Source organism: Eumetopias jubatus, unplaced genomic scaffold (assembly GCF_037043125.1).
Source record: "Eumetopias jubatus isolate StellerSeaLion01/CBP00866 unplaced genomic scaffold, mEumJub1_p1.0 scaffold_6, whole genome shotgun sequence".
Classification (NCBI taxonomy): domain Eukaryota; kingdom Metazoa; phylum Chordata; class Mammalia; order Carnivora; family Otariidae; genus Eumetopias; species Eumetopias jubatus.
Genome location: NW_028274812.1, coordinates 8,905,122 through 8,924,722, shown reverse-complemented (window position 1 = coordinate 8,924,722; position 19,601 = coordinate 8,905,122). Strand labels below are relative to the sequence as shown.

General features: G+C 42.7%; 1 protein-coding gene across 1 annotated transcript in view; it reads left to right on the top strand.

The window, feature by feature from the left end:
- The window catches only part of FNDC1 (fibronectin type III domain containing 1), a 100,619-nt gene that overhangs the window by 70,434 nt on the left and 10,584 nt on the right, over nucleotides 1–19,601 (top strand). The window contains exons 15-18 of the mRNA XM_028103351.1: nucleotides 9,469–9,537; nucleotides 11,343–11,486; nucleotides 13,536–13,766; nucleotides 15,241–15,349. Coding sequence (XP_027959152.1) covers nucleotides 9,469–9,537; nucleotides 11,343–11,486; nucleotides 13,536–13,766; nucleotides 15,241–15,349 — 553 coding nt within the window. The remainder of the gene's footprint in view (nucleotides 1–9,468; nucleotides 9,538–11,342; nucleotides 11,487–13,535; nucleotides 13,767–15,240; nucleotides 15,350–19,601) is intronic.

Below are 19,601 nucleotides of genomic sequence, written 5' to 3'. Positions count from 1 at the left end.
ACACTTGGGCTGCTTCCATATCTTAGCTATTGTAAATGATGCCGCTATAAACATAGGGGTGCATGTATCCCTTTGAATTAGTGTTTTTGTATTCTTTGGGTAGATACCCAGTAGTGCAACTGCAGGATTGTAGGGTAGTTCTAGTTTTAACTTTCTGAGACCCTCCATACTGTTTTCCACAGTGGCTGCACCAGTTTGCATTCCTACCAACAGTGCACGAGGGTTCCTTTTTCTCCACATCCTGTCCTCATCGTGTGTTTCTTGTGTTTTTTGTTTTAGCCATTCTGACAGGTATAAGGTGGTATCTCATTGTAGTTTTGATTTGCATTTCCTTGATGATAAGTGATGATGAGCATCTTTTCACGGGTCTGTTGGCCATCTGGATGTTTTCTTTGGAGAAATATCTGTTCATGTCTTCTGCCCATTTTAATTGGATTATTTTGTTTTTTGGTGTTGAGTTATATAAGTCCTTTATATATTTTAGATATAACCCTTTATCAGATATGTCCTTTGCAAATATCTTCTCCCATTCAATAGGTTGCCTTTTAGTATTGTTGATTGTTTCCTTTGCTGTGCAGCAGCTTTTTATTTTGATGTGGTCATAGTAGTTTATTTTTGCTTTTGTTTCCCTTGCCTCAGGGGACCTTTCTAGAAAAAAGTTGCTAGGGCCGATGTCAGAGAAATTACTGCCCATGTCCTTTTCTAGGATGTTTATGCTTTCAGGTCTCATGTTTAGGTCCTTAATCCATTTAGCACGTACTTTTTGTGTATGGTGTAAGAAAATGGTCCACTTTCATTCTTTTGCATGTTGCTGTCCAGTTTTCCCAACACCATTTGTTGAAGAGATTTTCTTTTTCCCATTGGATGTTCTTCCCTGCTTTGTCAAAGATTAATTGACTATAAAATTGTGGGCTTTTTTCTGGATTTTTTTATTCTATTGTATTGATCTATGTGTCTATTTTTGTGCCAGAACCATACTGTTTTGATTACTACAACTCTGAAGTCCAGAATTGTGATGCTTCCAGCTTTGTTTTTCTTTTTCAAGATCACTTTGGCTATTCATGGTATTTGTGGTTCCATACAAATTTTAGGATATTTTGTTCTAGTTCTGTAAAAAATGCTGTTGGTATTTTGATAGGGATTGCATTAAATGTGTATATTGCATTAAATGTGTAGATTGCTTTGGGTACTATAGACATTTTAACAATATCTGTTCTTCTAATCCATGAGCATGGAAGGTCTTTCCATTTCTTTGTGTCATCTTCAATTTCTTTCATCAACATTTAATAGTTTCCAGAGTACAGGTCTTTCAGCTCTTTGGTTAGGTTTATTCCTGGGTACATTATATTTTTGTTGCAATTATAAGCTGATTCCTTAATTTCTCTTTCTGCTGCTTCATTGTGGTGTATAGAAATGCAACAATTTCTGTATATTGATTTTGTATCCTGTGACTTTACTGAATTTGTGTATCAGTTTTACCAGTTTTTTGGTGGAGTCGTTTGGTTTTTCTATATAGAGTATCATGTCATCTGCAAATAGTGAAAGTTTTAACTTTTTCCTTACCAATTTGGATGACTTTTGTTTCTTTTTCTTGTCTGATTGCTGTGGCTAGGACTTCTGGTACTATATCAAATAGAAGTTGTGAGAGTGGACATCCTTGTCTGGTTCCTGACGTTAGGGGGAAAACTCTTAAGTTTCCCCCATTGAGGATAATAGTTCTGGGTTTTTCATATTTGGCCTTTATTATGTTGAGGTATGTTCCCTCTAAACCTACTTTGTTGAAGGTTTTTATCATGAATGAATGTTGTACTTTGTCAAGTGGTTTTTCTACATCTATTGAAATGATCATATGATTTTTATCCTTTCTCTTGTTGATGTGATGTGTCACGTTGATGGATTTGCAAATATTGAACCACACTTGCATCCCAGGCATAGATTATTCTTGATCATGGTGACTGATTTTTTGAATGTGTTGTTGGATTCGGTTTGCTAATATTTTGTTGAGGACTTTTGCATCTATGTACATCAAAGCTATTGGCCTGTAGTTCTCTTGTTTTGTGTGGTGTCTTTATCTGGTTTTGGTATCACGTTAATGCTGGCCTCCTAGAATGAGTTTGGAAGTTTTCCCTCCTCTTCTGTTTTTTGGAATAGTTTGAGAGAAAAAAATGTTAACTCTTCTGTAAACGTTTGGTAGAATCACCTGTGAAGCCATCTGGTCCTGGACTTTTATGTGTTGGGAGTTTTTTGATTACTGATTTAATGTCCTTGCTGGTAATTGGTCCGTTCAAATTTTCTATTTCTTTTGGATTCAGTTTTGGGAAGTTATATGTTTCCAGGAATTTGTCCATTTCTTCTAGGTTGTCCAATTTGTTGGCATATAATTTTTCATAATATTTGCTTATAATCCTTTGTATTTCTGTGGCACTGGTGGTTATTTCTCCTCCTTCATTTCTGACTATTTGAGTCCCCTCTCTCTCTCTCCTTTTTTTTTATGAGTCTGGATAAACGTTTATCAATTTTGTTGATCTTTTGATCTGTTTTTTAGTTTCTATTTCATTTATTTCTGTCTAGTCTTTTATTATTTCCTTTCTTCTACTACTTTTATGTCTTGTTTGTTCTTCTTTTTCTAGCTCCTTTAGGTATAAGGTTAGGTTATTCATTGGAGATTTTTCTTGCTTCTTGAGGTGGGCCTGTATTGCTATAAACTTCCTTCTTCAAATAGCTTTTGCTGCATCCAAAGGTTTTGAACTGTTGTGTTTTCTTTTTGTGTGTATGTGTGTTTTCATTTTCATTTGTTTCCATGTACTTTCTAAATTTCTTCTTTTATTTCCTGGTTGACCCACTCATTGTTTAGTAGCATGTTATTTAACCTCCATGTATTTGTGGTCTTTCTAGATTTTCTGTGTGTGTGCATGGTTGACTTCTAGTTTCATAATGTTGTGGGGGAAAAAATGCATGGTATGATTTCAATCTTTCTGAATTTGTTGAGGCTTGTTTTGTGGCCTAATATGTGATCTATTCTGAGAATATTCCATGTGCACTTGAAAAAATTTTGTATTCTGCTGTTTTAGGATGGGATATTCTGAATATATCTGTTAAGTCCATCTGGTGCAGTGTGTCATTCCAAGTCATTGTTTCCTTGTTGATTTTCTGTTTAGAGGATCTGTCCATTGATGTAAGTGGGGTGTTGAAGTCCTTTAATATTACTGAGTAGCTCCTTTATGTTTGTTATTAACGGTTTTATATATTTAGATGCTCCCATGTTGGGTGCATAAATATTTACAGTTGTTGTATCTTCCTGTTTTATTGTCCCTTTTATTATTTTGTAGTGCCCTTCTTTGTCTCTTGACATAGTCTTTGTTTTAAAGTCTATTTTTTCCAATTTAAATTTTGTTACTCTGGCTTTCTTTTGATATCCATTTGCATGATGAATGTTTCTTCATCCCCTCACTTTCAATCTGCAGGTGTCTTTAGGGCTAAAATGAGTCTCTTGTAGGCAGCATATAAATAGGTCTTGTTTTTATCCATTCTGTCACCCTATGTCTTTTGATTGGTATGTTTGGTCCCTTTCCATTCAAAGTAATTATTGATAGATATGTATTTGTTGCCATTTTATTACTTGTTTTGTGGTTGTTTCTGAAGATTTTCTCTGATTCTTTCTTGTCTTTCTTTCATGGTTTGCTGGTTTTCTTTAGTGATATATTTGGATTTCTTTCTCTTTATTCTTTGCATGTTTATTAGTGGTTTTTGATTTGTGGTTACTATTAGGTTTGTATATAACATCTTCTGCATATAGTAGTCTATATTAAGTTGATGGTCATTTAAGTTTGAACACATTCTTTACTCCTCTCCCCTCCATGTTTTAGATACATGGCATCGTATTTGACATCCTTTTATTTTGTGAGTTCCTTGGCTTATTTTTTTATAGAAATATTCATTTCTACTGCTTTTGTGTTTTCTACCTTCATACTGTCATTTTTGTCTTTCCCCGCAAAAATGTCCCTTTAGTATTTCTTGCAGGGTTAGTTTAGTGGTTATGAACTCCTTTAGTTTTTGTTTGTCTGGGAAACTCTTTATCACTCCTATTCTGAATGATAGTACTCGCTGGATACGATATTCTTGGCTGCAGGCTTTTCCCACTCAGCACTTTGAATAATCATGCCACTCTTTTCTGGCTTGGAAAGTTTCTGCTGAAAAATCTGCTGATAGTCTTATCAGGTTTCCTTTGTATGTAACTGTCTTCTCTTGCTGCTTTTAATATTTTTTCTTTATCACTAGATTTTGCCAATTTAATAACAATACATCTTGGTGTGGATCTGCTTTTGTTGGTTTTTGGCAGGGGGAAGGTCTCTGTGCCTCCTGGATCGGGATTTCTGTTTCCTTCCCCAGATTTGGGAAGTTTTCAGCTATTATTTCTTTCTTCAGATAAATTCTCTGAAGAATTTATCTCTCTCTTTTCTTCTGGGACTCCTGTAATACAAATGTTATTATATTTGATGGAGTCACTGAGTTCCCTAAACTTATTCTCTGTTTTGCATAATTCTTCTTTCCCTCTTTTGTTCAGCTTGATTACTTTCCATTACTCTGTCTTCTAGGTTTTTAATTCATCCCATTGCTTCTTCCAACGTGCTGCTCCTTCCATCAAGCATGTTTCTCATTTCGTTTATTGAGCCCTTTATCTCTGCTATGTTATTTCTTATCTCCATGTTAATGGTCGCACTGATGTCTTCCACTCTTTTATCAAGTCTGATGAGTATCCTTATGATCACTGCTTTAAATACTCCATCAGGCATGTGACTTATATCTGTTTTGCTTAGATCCCTGGCTGTGGCCTTGTTCTATTCTTTCATTAGGGACAAATTCATCTATCTTCTCATTTTGTCTAAGTCTCTCTGCCTCTTTCTCTGTGTTAGGAAAGTCAGCTATGTCTCCTGCTCTTGAGAGTAATGGCTTTATGAAGAAGAGGTCCTGTATTACCCTGCAGTACAGAGTCCCCTATTCAGCAGGGCCTGATGATTCTGGGAGTACCTTCAATGTGAGTTGCGTGTGCTCTGCTCTTGTGTCCTGTATTATTATCCTTCAGGCCGGCCACCTGCAGAGGCTCTCTTTGCCTTTTGTGAGCAGTGTTTGGTCCCTGGCCTGAATGTGTGAGTTTTCGCTAGGTGTGCTCTGGTCTGCTTGTGAAATGAGACCTGTCACTACCACTACCAGAACTGAGGCCCTTCAAAACTCCCAGGTCAGAAGTTGTGGTGCTGGGAGGTGTTTGGGCTGGTCTTCTAGTGGGGGCCTGCCATGCTGGGACCGAAGCAATTGTAACTCGGAGGGGTGGTGCTTCCAGAATGAGGGGTAGGGCTTGGTATAAGCAAATTAGGTAGCCAGTGTCGGGCTTGTGCTGCTTCCTGCAGGTAGCCCTGTGCTTATGCTGAGGGGTGGAGGAGGGAAATGATGCCTGCCAGTTCTTTTGTTCCTGGAATGGTCTCTGTGAATGCTGTCTCTCTGGGACACACTGAGATGAGTGAATAACCTCCTCATTGTGTGCTCCAGGTGCTCTTCAGATCACTGTTTCCATACTGTATGTCATGGCTGTTTGCCCAACCTTCTCTCCAAGGGCAGCCTCAGTGTCCTCCAGACTCTCCCAGAGCCAAGCCCACTGACCTTTAAGCTCTAGGCTTTAAGGCCTCCTGGTTGTCAAAAGTCACCAAATTTGGCCCCTCTCACTTTCTAAACCAATTGCTATGGGGATTCATTTTTCGCATGTACTCCCCTGTACTAGTCTGTCTCTTGGCCTTCTTTGTGTATGTGCTGCCGAAGCGAGCACTTCTTGGCCTTCTTTGTGGACCGTGGCTCCCTCCCCACCACAGTAGCCATGATCTGTTTCTCTTCCAAGATCCATCTCTGCACTTCTTACCTTCTTCATTGTGGCCTCTTCTCCCCCTTTTGGTTGTAGAGTTTGTTCTGCCTGTCTTCAGGTTGATTTCTGGAGTATTCAGAATATTTGAGAGTTATCTAGTTGTATTCATGGGACAAAGGGAACCTAGGGTCCTCCTACTCCACCACCATCTGTCCATCCCCTTCATCACACTTCTTAGATTTGCTTCATTCTCTCCATCTATAGGCTGGCCCTGTTGGCCCAATACTCTTTGTTATTCTTTATTGGGCTTCCTTCCACCAGCCTCTACTTGCCCGGGGATACCACACATAGTCCCAGCTTCATTCATCATTGGAATGAAACTTTCCAGGGCCAGTGTTGGAGAGAAGTAAAGGGACAAGCATCTTGGGTGGGAATTAGCTTCTAAAGATGGCTTATAATTTGAAAAGCAGTCACAATTACTCTGGAAAATCCTGTGCATTATCTATAAAATACAATGGAGTTTGTCATTTGTTGACAAACATCTCTTAGTGGCCTTGATATTTATTTTGTAAATGCTGTAATGATACTGAGAGCAGAGAGATGCTTTCAGCAAGAGGCTCTGTCAGCTGAGGGACAGTCCCAAGGCTCCCCCTCACACATGAGCTGCAGAACCACCTGTATCCTGTCTCTATGCCTCTTACTCTGCTCTTAAGTCTGTGTTTTTCTCATGCCCCTGCTCTTTTGTTGTATTTAGTGCAGTCCATAATGTACACTCAAAAGTGCCAGGGCTCCATGTGTACATAGGCAGTATTTAGCAAGCAACATTTTGACCATAGCACTTTGCAGGCTAGTAGCCTGCAATATTTGTTATGGTAGTGCTTATGATCTAGCACCTGCATTTGTGATCGGCAAATGAATACCTTCCCTTCAAGACCCCTACTCCACAACCCCACCTAGTCACCCATTTGTTATTACATTCCACTGGTGAAGTAAAAATTTTTGTTTCTACCCCTCCAATTTAAAATCATCTTTTCAAATCTAAAAGTCTTGGCTCCCCTGGTTAAATCATGCACTCCTTTCCTTTAAAACACTGCTTTAAAATAACATTCTAGGAATAACCTTGTGTCATTCAATCATTGAGTAATTCAAGCAGTATTTATGTACTTCCTCATTTGTTATGCATGCCATATGTGTATGTATATTCCTGGAAGCATAGATGCATATTATATGCTTGCTTTCAGTGTTTCGTAGCTTTACTCTTCTCTCTTTCTTGCCCACCACCCCCCAAACACACTTTTGCTTGATCTGACTCTCCCATTAAATAATAAACTCCTTGCAGTAGAGACAGTGTCTTCTGCTTCATCTCACATTCTTCATGGTACCTTATTATTCATCTTTGTGTATCTGAGCAATATCTTAAGCTATAGGCATTCTCCGTTTTTCTAACTGAGACGTAAAAGCCAGTCGTCTTTGTTTTTCAGCTTCCATTTCTACAGCGGATCATGCATGTTTGGAAATGTTGAGCCAGCTGAACATCTTCAATAATTTGTAACATGATCCTGGGCCATGTTTCAGAAAAACATCAGTCATTATGGAAAACCATTCCACTCACCCACGGCTCACTCTCAAGACAGAAAATACAAGGGGAATAATTGAAAATTCACTTGAGCTGGACCAACTGTACAATTTACGAATATCCTTGGTTTTCCAAATGGCTGTCTTTTACCTTTTCTCTAAACTTCTGCTCGGGATTTTTTTTATAGTTTTGTTAAATATCTCTGGAGCTAAGGCCCTAATTCTTTGGTGACATCTTGCTGTCATTTTTTTTTTCATGTCCATTTGGACATCTCTACTCAAGAAAATGAACCATACCACCGTGTTGGTGGCTGCCAACTGTGGTTTTTATGTGACGAGGTGGAAGCTTTTGACAATGATGCTGAGTTGACGTATAATGCATCTAGTTTTATGTAGTTCCAAATGCTTCAAAATGGCAATCAGGTGGGACAAATTCTAATGGCCAATTTTTTGGAAAGATTTTATTTATTTATTTGACAGAGAGAGACACAGCGAGAGAGGGAACACAAGCAGGGGGAGCGGGAGAGGGAGCGGGAGAGGGAGAAGCAGGCTCCTGGCTGAGCAGGGAGCCCGATGTGGGGCTCGATCCCAGGACCCTGGGATCACGACCCGAGCGTAAGGCAGACATGTAACGACTGAGCCACCCAGGCGCCCCTACTGGCCAATTTTTTTTTTTTTAAAGAATACACTTTCTTACATCTGGAAGTTACTTTTACTTGGAGCCAAGATGGTGCTATTTTAGGAAAATTATGCCTGACTTTATCTGAGCTTAAGAAAAAAAAAAAAGAGCACTGAATCACTCAGTAGGATGTTTACTTTTGCCAGAAGACCTAACTGACATTCAAGAAGCGATCCCAGTTTGCAGGTCATGGGCGTGATTTCTGTGGCCCGCTGCACGCACAGCAGTATTCCAGTACTTCAAGAATTACACTCCGCAGCGAGAATCCAGCAAAGAAATGCTATCCTTTTTCTTTTTCTTCTTTACCCTGGGATGCAAAAGTTATACAAATTATTCATTTTCGATCTGACTAAAAATAATAAGGAAAAGAGGCAAATGTGAACCCAGAATGAGGAAAAACAAGACCATGTTCTCAAAAGTTAAATTGACAAGGGAAAGAAAATAGTACCCAAGGAAGCAATGGCAAGATAGCCCCAAACTGGATGGTGTGAACCTGAAAACTGTCCGATTTGAACCAACCCAGAAGTAATTCCTCCTGGATCTAAGAATATTGACATTGGAATGACCTAAGGAAAATTATGTCTTAATAGTTGTTCTTGAAATGACAGTCCTGAGCCCTGAAGGGTGTTGATGATTTACAACCTCTGTCCTGCTGACATCCATTGGCCCCATCAGAACACACCGAGGGCCACCACCTCAATGGCGAAGCTGGTGCTGGGGCATCTCACAGGCCCTGGGCTGCGGGCTTTCCACCAGAGAGGGTGGAAGGTTAGAAGGGAGCTGTGAAGCACAGGGAAGTCATTTTGGTGTGGTTTGCCAAGGTAGCATGTGGGAGAGGCAGGAAGTCACCCTGCTTCCAGAACATGTGATCGTGGCAAGATGGAGGGGGTAGGGGGATGAAGGCCTGATGAATAAGGGAGCCCGCAGTTGGGGGGATTTTTGTCCCCACCCTGAGCAGCAGTCTCCCACCCTCCTGCTTTCCGAGAATGTGTGTTCTCAGGCCTATGACCTGCTGGACCTGGGCCCTTCCCACAGCCTCCTGAGAGCTGCCTGGGCTGGTGGGTGAGTGGGCACTGTGTGCAGAGGGGAGGTCAGAAGGCTCTTTGTGCTGGAGAGTGGGTGTGTTGGGGGAGATGGCTTTCTTCTGACCCCCAAGGGATGTTCTGAGTGCCCTTCCCTGAATGTAAAGGAAGAGGAAGTCTGGGTTTTGTGTCTGGATTCTAATGCTCTTCCTTCTGAGAAGGCTGGGCGGCCCTGGCCTGGTGACTGACCTCTGTGGAAGAATGGTGGGGACTGAATACCATGCCCGGGGCACGGGTCCCTGCTGCGGAGAGGAAACCTTTCTCTCCTCTTTCTTCACTAGATGAATTCTCAGGACTGGAGACTGATACTGCAATACCCACGGAGGAGGCGTACGTTATCTATGATGAAGGTACAAGCTGATTTTACACAGTTTGGATTTGGACAATTTCTCTCACTTTAATTACTAAGTGGATGATCTCAATTTTCTGAGTTTCCCTCAGAACTCTGAGCTGCATGGCAGTGCTCAAGGAAGGTGGTTGTACACCAGCTTCCAAGTTAGCGCCCAGTACATATTTGATCCAAGGGAAAACAGTGGGCTTCATATGTGAATACAGCCTCCAGACAAGCCTCTGTGCCCCCATTCTCTCCCCGCCCCCCGGAACTCTGGAGCTGCTTGTCTGGGCCTCCACTTCCACTGCCATTTGTGAAAAGACTTGGTTCAACCCACAACTACGCTTCCTCTGTTGGCTCCTCTCATTGTTCCCTTTTCTCTCCTTTTCTAATTATGTAAGAAAATGCAGTGCTATGGGGGCTCCTGGATGGCTCAGTCAGTTGAGCATCCAACTCTTCATCTGGGCACAGGTCATGATCTCTGGGTTTTGAGATCGAGCCCCGCCTCAGGCTCCGCACTGGGCGTGGAGCCTGCTTGAGATTCTCTCTCTCCCTCTGCCCCTCCCACTGCACCCCACCACCACCCTCCCCCCACTCGTGCACATGCCCATGCTCTCTCACTCGCTCTGTAATAAAAAGAGAGAGAAATGCCATGCTATGCAAGTGTCTTTATCACAGAATCTTTTCAAGCAGGAGTAAGCTTATAAGATTAAGAATGCAATATGCTGGGGCGCCTGGGTGCCTCAGCGGTTAAGCATCTGCCTTTGGCTCAGGTCATGGTCCCACGGTCCTGGGATCGAGCCCTGCATCGGGCTCCCTGCTCTGCGGGAAGCCTGCTTCTCCCTCTCCTGCTCCCCCTGCTTGTGTTCCCTCTCTCGCTGTGTCTCTCTGTCAAATAAATAAATTTTAAAAATATTAAAAAAAAAAGAATGCAATATGCCTTGGGTAGAATCTAGAGCCAGTGCAGTTAGTCTACATACGACTCTGTGACCCTGTGATTGTTCTGTGTTTCATAAATTGCGTCTGCAGTTTTCCTGGGGGCATCTTGTCCCCACCGCAGGGCTGGTCTTTGATACTCAGGATATTCTCCCTTTTGTGCTTCCTTTCTGCTGTTACCTGCACCTCCAGTGGCCTCAGAACACTGATGTGAGAATAATGTCACCTTTGATGCAGTCGTAGTAAAGTTTGATACATTGGTTTCATCCCGCAGTTTAAGAAAAAACTGACTTAAAAGAAAAACAACAGATGTCAGAAGAAAAAGAAAAGTTTCTTAGCACCTTTGAAAATACTAAGCTCTTTTCTTATTTTCTTATTATCTTTGAGCGGTTGAAAGGGAGCAGAGTCTTCTTTTTTTTAAATGTTAAAGGATTAGTTTTTTTTATTGGATTCATCCCACCCCCTCCCCAGAAAAGAAGCCCATACACAGAAGGTAAATTTTTTAAAAAATCAAGTTTATTTTCTGATGTGAATCTTTTATGGCTCTAAAGGAGAAAATTAGGCAGAGCCTGTCCGGGGGCCAGTAACAGGAGCATGCGAAACTGGATGAATTCTAAGGTTCTGTCCAGCTCTGATCGTAAGACCTCATTTTTCTGCGCATATGTTTCCTTTTCCTCTTCCTTTCATCTGCAGCTGCTTCTCTGAGGGGACTGAGGTAGAAGGAATACTGTTTCATTGGGACCAAATTACGTTCAAGCACAGCATTTATTTTGGCAGTGTGTGCACGTGTGCTTTAGTTTTGAGTTGAATGTTGAGAAGGTATCTCTTGGGCGTACATGGTGCCCCTTTTCTGGAAAGGCCCAGTGCAAAGCCTTCATATCATTTCAGATTATGAATTTGAGACCTCGAGGCCACCGGCTACCACCAGGCCCTCCACCACAGCTGCGGTGTCCGAGGTCATCCCGCCGGAAGGCTCCATTAGCTCCTTTCCTGAAGAAGAGTTCGATCTGGCTGGAAAGAAACGATTTGTTGGTAAATAGAACTTCCTTAATAGGAGAAACGAGGATTTTTAACTTTTTTCTTTGAGGAAGAGCGTAACTAATTTCTTGGCCTGGCTGAGGCCGCGCATTTGGAGCAGACGCTTTCCCAGAGCGAAGTTTCCATTTGGAGTGACTCTGAGTCAGTCTGACTTGAAGGCACATTAGCTTGCTTTCTGCAGGAGTCAGGGGAGGGGCTTGTGCAGGAGAACGTTTGGTATTCAAAGGAATAGAGCTTTGAGAGGCTGCCTCATGTAGACCAAGGGTAAGGAACACTTGTAAACATCTTCAGGACCAGAGAACATGACTGTTTTTGTTCTAGCAACTTTTCCAACATGGCGCTTCCACTGAGACTTACCTATACGTTGTTAAGTTCTTCCTCAAAGATGAGCAGTTTACCGAATTGAGCTACTGGTGCTTCTTATGGTACCACAGAGCCAAAGCTGGTTTTCTTCCATTGTTTCCTGTAATTTTCATTAGCCTCGGGGACTGGGGATCCTAGAATTTTACTTGACTCTTCTTTCTCAGTTATTAAACAATTTCAAGAGGAAATTCTATTTCGCTTAACTGTGCTTCACTCCCTTTGGGAGTCTTCTTTTCCCATGCACTTAATGAACTTCACTAACGAGACAGTTAGATTAGTATTATGGAGTGGAAAAAAATATGACCAAGTAGAGACAGGCAAAAGCTTAAACTAATATAACACTTTTCTGTTTCCAAAACAAATGTTCTGCCATAAGCAGAGAATAGTGCTTGCCAGCCAAGATATAGTATTGAGTGTCTAAATCTCATGTGCTTGAAGAACAAGAATATTAATTTGAGGTAGCATTCCTGAGGCAAGCGCTAATGCTGGCCCCTGGCATTAAGCAGGCTGGCTGAATTTGCTGAACGTTCTGGTTGTCCTCTCTGTGGCTCCCCGACAGAAATGAAAATGCTTTCAGCACTATCGTTTGCTGTTCCACAGAACTCTTCTCAAGACTGAAAGGCTTACTATTGTCCGGCTATTTTCCTATGTCCGTAACTCTACAAAGCATAGTAGATTACTCTCCAGAACTTCCTGATTAGATCCATCAACAGGCTCTCAAGGCCTCGTTTTATACAAATTTTGGGAAAATAGAGAGTCTAAAAATTGCTTTTAGTCCCACCAAGAATGAGAACCTGTACCAAAAGATGCAATGGAACATTTAGAAAGTACTAGAAATTGTTACTTGAAAGCACTTGAGAATCTTGCATGTATGAAGCCCCAGCTCCAATTCCTTGACATTTCTATTTTCTTACAGAGCATATATAATAAAGAGGTGTGGGCTGGAGGTAGAGTCTCCTGTTTGACTTGAGCTTCATGGGCCCTCTCAACATCAGTAGGCTCAGCTGGAACATGGGATATCGGTCCATGTCCTGTTTTATTCCCAGGGCCCTTGTATTCACTGAGATAATGTGTGTAGAAAACCTTGAACCTGTCTGTAAATGTGAGTAGCTGTATTGTACTTAGCAGTAATGTTGTAAAGGCTGTTCAGGCCTGGCCTTGTGTAAATATCCATGATGGTTATGGGTATCTCTGAAGCTCTAGGGAAGGCCACCCAGGACTGAAGGCTAGAAGCTGTACATCCTGATCAGGGTTTTTTTTTTTTTTTTTCTGGTTCCAAGAGAGTCTAAGGAGTGAATGGTGCCGAGAGAGCTCTAGTTAAGTGTCAGCTAGGCCTAATTCATACCTTTCCAAATGTCTGGGCATACAAATGGCAGAATGCCGCAGACTTATACTACATTGAATTATGGTTTGGGGGACTTTCAAAATTACTTTGAAGACATAGTCATTGATGTTGATGGGGCAACAGGATCTTTTGAAACTACCAGATTGGAAGATGTGTGGGTCCATTAAGGAGAGCTAAGGATGTGTTTCTGGGTTTAGCATCGGGCTGATGGCACTGGAGCCTCTGTCTAGCAGGGAAAGACTGAATGGTAGGTCTGCTCCATGGGGTAGATGTTATGTTTCTGCCTCTAGAGAAAGCTTTCAACAATACAATTGGCTGTCTGTCTTCTTTTCCAGCTCCTTATGTGACATACCTAAGTAAAGACCCATCAGCCCCGTGTTCTCTGACTGATGCTCTGGATCACTTTCAAGTGGACAGCCTGGATGAAATCATTCCAAATGACATGAGGAAGAGTGACCTGCCTCCTCAGCATCCCCCCCGCAACATCACTGTGGTCGCTGTGGAAGGCTGCCACTCATTTGTCATTGTAGATTGGGACAAAGCCACCCCAGGAGATGTGGTAACAGGTGTGTTCAAGGCAGATGGTCAGAGTTCTCTTTGATCTGTAGGTGGAAAATATCGGTCCCAGGATGTCTCCAAAGCATCTCAGACTCAGCATATCCAAAATCAAACTCATGACCCTTCTGATTCCCAAACCTGCTCATCTGCATTTCCTATCTCAGAGAATGACCACACTCCCTAACTCATTTCTGTAAGCATGGGATTGTCTTCAAATCTTCTTTAATTTCCCCCACCATATTCAATTCATCACTGAATCCTATAAATTTTACCTTCCAGGTTTCTCATGAACCCATCCATTTCTCTCCATTAACAACCAAGTTAACCTGAGCTGTTGCCACCTGTCACTTGGATATTACAGTAGCCGGCTGGCTAGGCCACCCGATCCACAACCCCCATACCTGACCCATTTCACACTGCACCAGAAGGAGGCATTGAAGGCCGTCTGATTGTGCCACCCTGTAATGTTTTTCCCTTTCTTTTAGAATGAAAAGCAAAAACCTGAATGACCTAAGGGCACTGAATATTTTCTCTGCTCCGTGCTTCTTTAGCTTCATCTCATGCTTTAACGTCTCTCTAAGACTCAGTTTTCTCATGTGTCAAAATGGGGATAGTGATGCTTACATACTAGGAGCAGGAGAATTAATCAAAATAAAACTTGGTTGAATGTGTTTGGAATGTTTGGCACATGGGAAATACCTGACGGATGTTTTCTTCCTTTGTGTATAACATAGGAGACTGTAGAGGATATGCTGAGCCATGACTTCACTTGGCCTTCTGAGGCCTCCTTGAAGGCTGGGCAGGTGTCAGGGCCCACTGGGGTCCATTCATAGCAGAAAAGGCAGAAGGAGTTGCCTGACTACTGTCACTAGACATTGAGGTCAAGGGCAGGCACAGATCTTCAACAACTAGCAATCAAAGGAGAGCCTTCACCAATTGGGTGAAGAGACCAGTGCGAGTCTGGGGTCTTTCAGTCCCACACATGTGTGCAAGTGCATGCACGTGCGCAGACACACACACACATATACACACACACACACACACACACGCATGCACAGCATTCACCATCAACAGTTTTGTCGTTTCATGTAAGGACAATTGTATATATTTCTGCCAGGAAATTCTTAAATACTTGTGTGCAGGTCACTGCTTTTTCTTCTGCCGCCTTTTACTCTGTGCTGTCAAGGTTGGTCAAGGTGATTAGTTCTGAGGAAATGTGGGAAATAAAGAGAAGGAAGAGAAGTAGGGAACCAGTAGTTGTCAAGAAGTGTGTTTAATTTTGTTATCCACATCTGAATTCACAAGGAGGTACCAATGTTATACCCAGATGCAACATGCAGCTTGGTCCTGTTCTTGAACTTTTCCCTCAGACGGCAATGCCTCTGTGCCATGGCCTCCTCCCCATCCTCCTCCATCGGGCATGCCTCTTGGGTGATGTGGTTCCTTGATGCTCAGTGGGTCCTTCTCTATCTCCTCTTGCAGGTTACCTGGTTTACAGTGCATCCTATGAAGACTTCATTAGGAACAAGTGGTCCACTCAAGCTTCCTCAGTAACTCATTTGCCCATTGAGAACCTGAAGCCAAACACAAGGTATGATGTGTCAGTCATTAAAGAGAGAGAGAGAGAGAGAGAAACCTGTGTGTGTGGTCACAGGTATCCTCAGGTTGAAAGTGAAAAGATCAATGAAAAGGTTTTATGATTTCTTTTGTAGTCTGTTTACTTTTCATAGAATATCAATGAATACCCACCATCTGTCATTATATTTCTTTTAGAAGAAATTACTGTTTCTATTATAGTTGTTAGCCTATTGTGTTTATATTTTGTTACCAATTTTCCAGAGACTAAACAGTACCTACCTCTGGGGAAAGAAAGGTTGTTCTGTGTGTTGAAAGGGACTTGGATCCATGTGCAGTCACCCAGGTGGTGGTATCAGGCAGCACAACCTTCATATGTGACATTAATGGGGCAGCAATTGCTAAACATATTAGTTAACTGGTACTCACATTCTATGATGTGGAAGTTCAGACCATTTAGAAAGAAGCATTTTACACATTAATAAGGTTACAAACACGTCTTCCTAAGCTGGGCGGTGGTTGGCTGGCCAGAGGCCCATCTGGGAGCCAGAGTTTGTGACACTCCGTGTGAAATCTACAAAACTTGTTCCCACAGTTACAAAGAGAGTGAGTGTACATTTCCTCTTTCACGCTATCTGGTTTTGATAGTAACGATCATCAGGAAAGCTTTCCGGTGAAAATGGGCAAAGCACATGACGGTCAAGCATGGTGTGCGTGTAAACCAGCTCTCTGGGGAAAAAGAAGTCCCTGGTTTATGGTGCTTACCATTTTCTGTAGTGTGAACATTCCCACCATGGCCAATTCCAGCCTTCCAGGGGGCCTGACGGATTCTTGAATATTTGATGATTGTCTCTTTCATGCCCGTGCAAATGAGTCCAGCACCCCCAAGGTCACATCAAGCCCCATATTTATGGAGCAAAGAGCTCTAAATGGTGTGTCTGTGGGTCTGCGGTCTCTCATTTCCTGTATAGTTAGAGGAACATGGAGAAGGTTGAAACAAAATACTCTCCTTAAACAGAAATGTGCCGAAAGGGCATAGAAACTAGTTAATGGGCATGGGTACTGAGACACTTCTGAACTAGCTGAGAACTTTCCTCAGGGCATTGGAGGTGCCATGTGGGCTCATCTGAGCTAAATGTTCACAAACTATTATCAATTTGAGGATTTGGCAAATAAAAAGCAAGGAGCGAAACAGGAACCTGAGGAAGCACTTTTCTTTATGTTTCCCTAATCGTGCGGAAAGATGGATTAATTAAAGCAAACAAAAACAACACATTTAAGACAGTGGAGTCAACACCCAATTTTCTTTACTGTGTGCAGAGTGACGGTGCTTCCCCAGCACAGCCTCAGCATCTCAAAGCTGAAAGAGGCACGGGAGAGGTTTTGCTGCATAGCTCCTTGTGGTAGAACTTGAATCCCCGTCTCCTGACACCCCCCACCCTTCTGGCCAATGTTCTTTCTACAACTTTTGCTGCTGCCAGGCTGATCTTGAGTTTTGAATGTCAGGAGATGGTTATGTAAGATGAAGGTGCATTCATTCTTTCAGCAGTTATGAAGGAGTGCCCCCAATTCCTTCTATATGTACTTGGTGTTTGCTCTGCACCAGGCACTAGGTTATGCACTGAGGGTAGAATGGGGGTTCGGAGCAGGAGTCGGGGGATGTGGTCGGGGAGGTGCGCTATAAAATACAGAGGAACTGTCCTCACAGAGTTCACAGTTTGGTAGAGACAGCTTGTTTAGCAACAGCGTAAATATACTCACCAATCCATACCCTGAGGGAGACTTTTTTCCTGAGCTTATGGGGAGGGGGTGGGGCGGTCAGGTGAGCTTCCCTGGGGAAATAGATAAGCAGTGGTGAACTTGGAAGAAGGTGGCTGGGGTGAGGCCAAGTTGTTCTGGGCAGAAGGGATGTCTAACGGCATGGTGTGTTCTAGGAAGGAAAGGAGGCCAGGATGGTGGGAGGCTGGACAGGCTAGTCTCATAGGGCCTTGGGAGTCCCTTGTGGCTTCTGTCCTACCCTCCACCTACATTTAGTGCCCTGATAACCAGGCTGGAAGCAGCAGGTTCTACTGTAGCCTTTTCTCTGGGATGCCTGCTCGATTATTCCTGCTTCTGATGGAGGGCACTGGTGGGGGCACAGAACACTCGGGGCTCCTCTACACAGATTTCCTCAAAACCCCTGTGAATAGCCTGATGGAAGGATGCTCATTGTTTCCCTGCTTTACACTGATACAGAGCATCTCCAGAGGGCCCACGTTAGTGGTCCAGGTCCGTCTTCCCCAGAGACTGTGTGTCCCTGTTGTTAGCACTGTCCTCAGGCTTCTCGGGAACCTACCTCCGAGTCCCTGTAGGAGACACAAGAAGTCAGTCCCCTCAAGATGAGCTAGAATGTAAGACACCAGCTTTGGTTCTTTATAACTCAATCTTGTGTTTGACTTTACATGGCATGGCCCACCTTGTTCACCCAACTCAGTCCCAGACCACTTTCTGGAATCTGCATATTTCATCCACACTTCAAAGCACAAAGATTGAGACTGTGGGGGGTTGTTCAAAAGAAGGTACAAGAGCTTATGTAAGAAGGAAAGGCATGGATTGCTCTTGTTACTTGGGTGAGGCAGATACTATTCAGAGTATGACATCTGTATTTTAGTTTCTAGAAGAAGTTTAATGTGGTCTGGAAAATGGGAACCTTACTTTCCCCCATAATTTCGTGTTTTTCAGCTTCATGTATTTAAATTTGCTTTGACACATTAGGTGAGGTTCAAATGGAATTATGTCTTTGGAATTGGGCTGTGTGGGCTTCGTTAGAGGACAGAGGAACTGTGTGAACAGAGAAAGTAGATGAGGAGGAACAATTGGGTTTCAGTGGGGAGACAGAATTGATACAGCAAAGGAATCAGACCGGTCGGGCATCCTGTACCCTCTCCACAATCGTAGAGCCGTGATTCCCTCTGTGGACCTTGGACACTGGTGTCAGGACCACTTGAGCAATGGCTTAAGAAATGCTCAGCAGAAATGTCTCATGTTGCCTCTGAGGATGTGTCATTCCTTAGGTTTTGATTTCCCTTTTTAAGGGAAAAAAAAAAGTATCTGTAAAGTTTGACCGGTATCGTTGATGTATGCCAAATCCACTGCCTGCAGAATTTTGCCTTAAATAACTCCATAACCACTGAGTAAAAGTATGCATAATTGGGAAAACACGGACTGCTGAGTGAATTATTTGGAAACTCATATGTTCTTAATTGTGCATATCTTTTTTTAAAATGAAATTTTAAAAGGATTCTCTTCTAAATGAGATGTGAATGACTCTTGAAAGGCTGAAAAGAAGACTAAATTTACCAAATGAGCCTTTCTTTGCTCTCTGTTTAATCAAACCCAAAGTCAAATATTTCAGTGTAACTGTGAAGCCTGAGTCTGCCCTGGGTGATCTTAGGAGCTCCAGAGGCTTGGCCTCAGGACAGTGGTGTAACAGACATACGCCTTCGTTCTCCGAATAAATAATTTACCTTTTGAAAATTTAGTGCATTTTAATTAGTGCATAGAACCTGTGTGCCAAGACTGACATAGGAAAAGACTTGTTAGGAACTCTCTGAAATGGCAGAGAGCCACCCCTGACAGGGGTTTCTTACCCTTTTCTTCACCTGTGAGTAGCTCAGGGCTTCGAGAGCACAGATAACGTCCGGTGTCCCAGAGGTAAAGGAAACCCCAAAGATTAACCGTGGATGTAGTGGGTCACAGCTGCGGTGTTGGTCTCTAATATTACTTAACCACCCCTTTTTGTCCTGTATCTCATAAGAGCACAGAGTAAGATGTTTGGGGACTCCCCACCCGTTCAGCCTATCAGTCTCCCTCTAGACAAACAAGTACACTCTCTGTTCCAAGACAAGGATAAATCTGACAGCAAAACCTCTCCCAGCCTTTTCCACTTACCCTTCTTGGACTTGCTTCTCTCTCCTGGAGGCACAGAAGCTCGAAACTCAGTGACTTTTAAAGCTCCAGAGCCAACCATAGCACTTGTCATGTGCCCAAAACATCATTGTCATGTTCATTTCACTGAGGAGGCCAACCTCGGGACTGGCTCCCCTTCCTTCCACCAACAATGACTTGCATCATTACTGGGTCAAACATCCTGCCTTTTTTTTTTTTTAAGATTTATTTATTTATTTGAAAGAGAGAGAGAATGAGAGAGACAGAGAGCACATGAGAGGGGGGAGGGTCAGAGGGAGAAGCAGACTCCCCGCCGAGCAGGGAGCCCGATGCGGGACTCC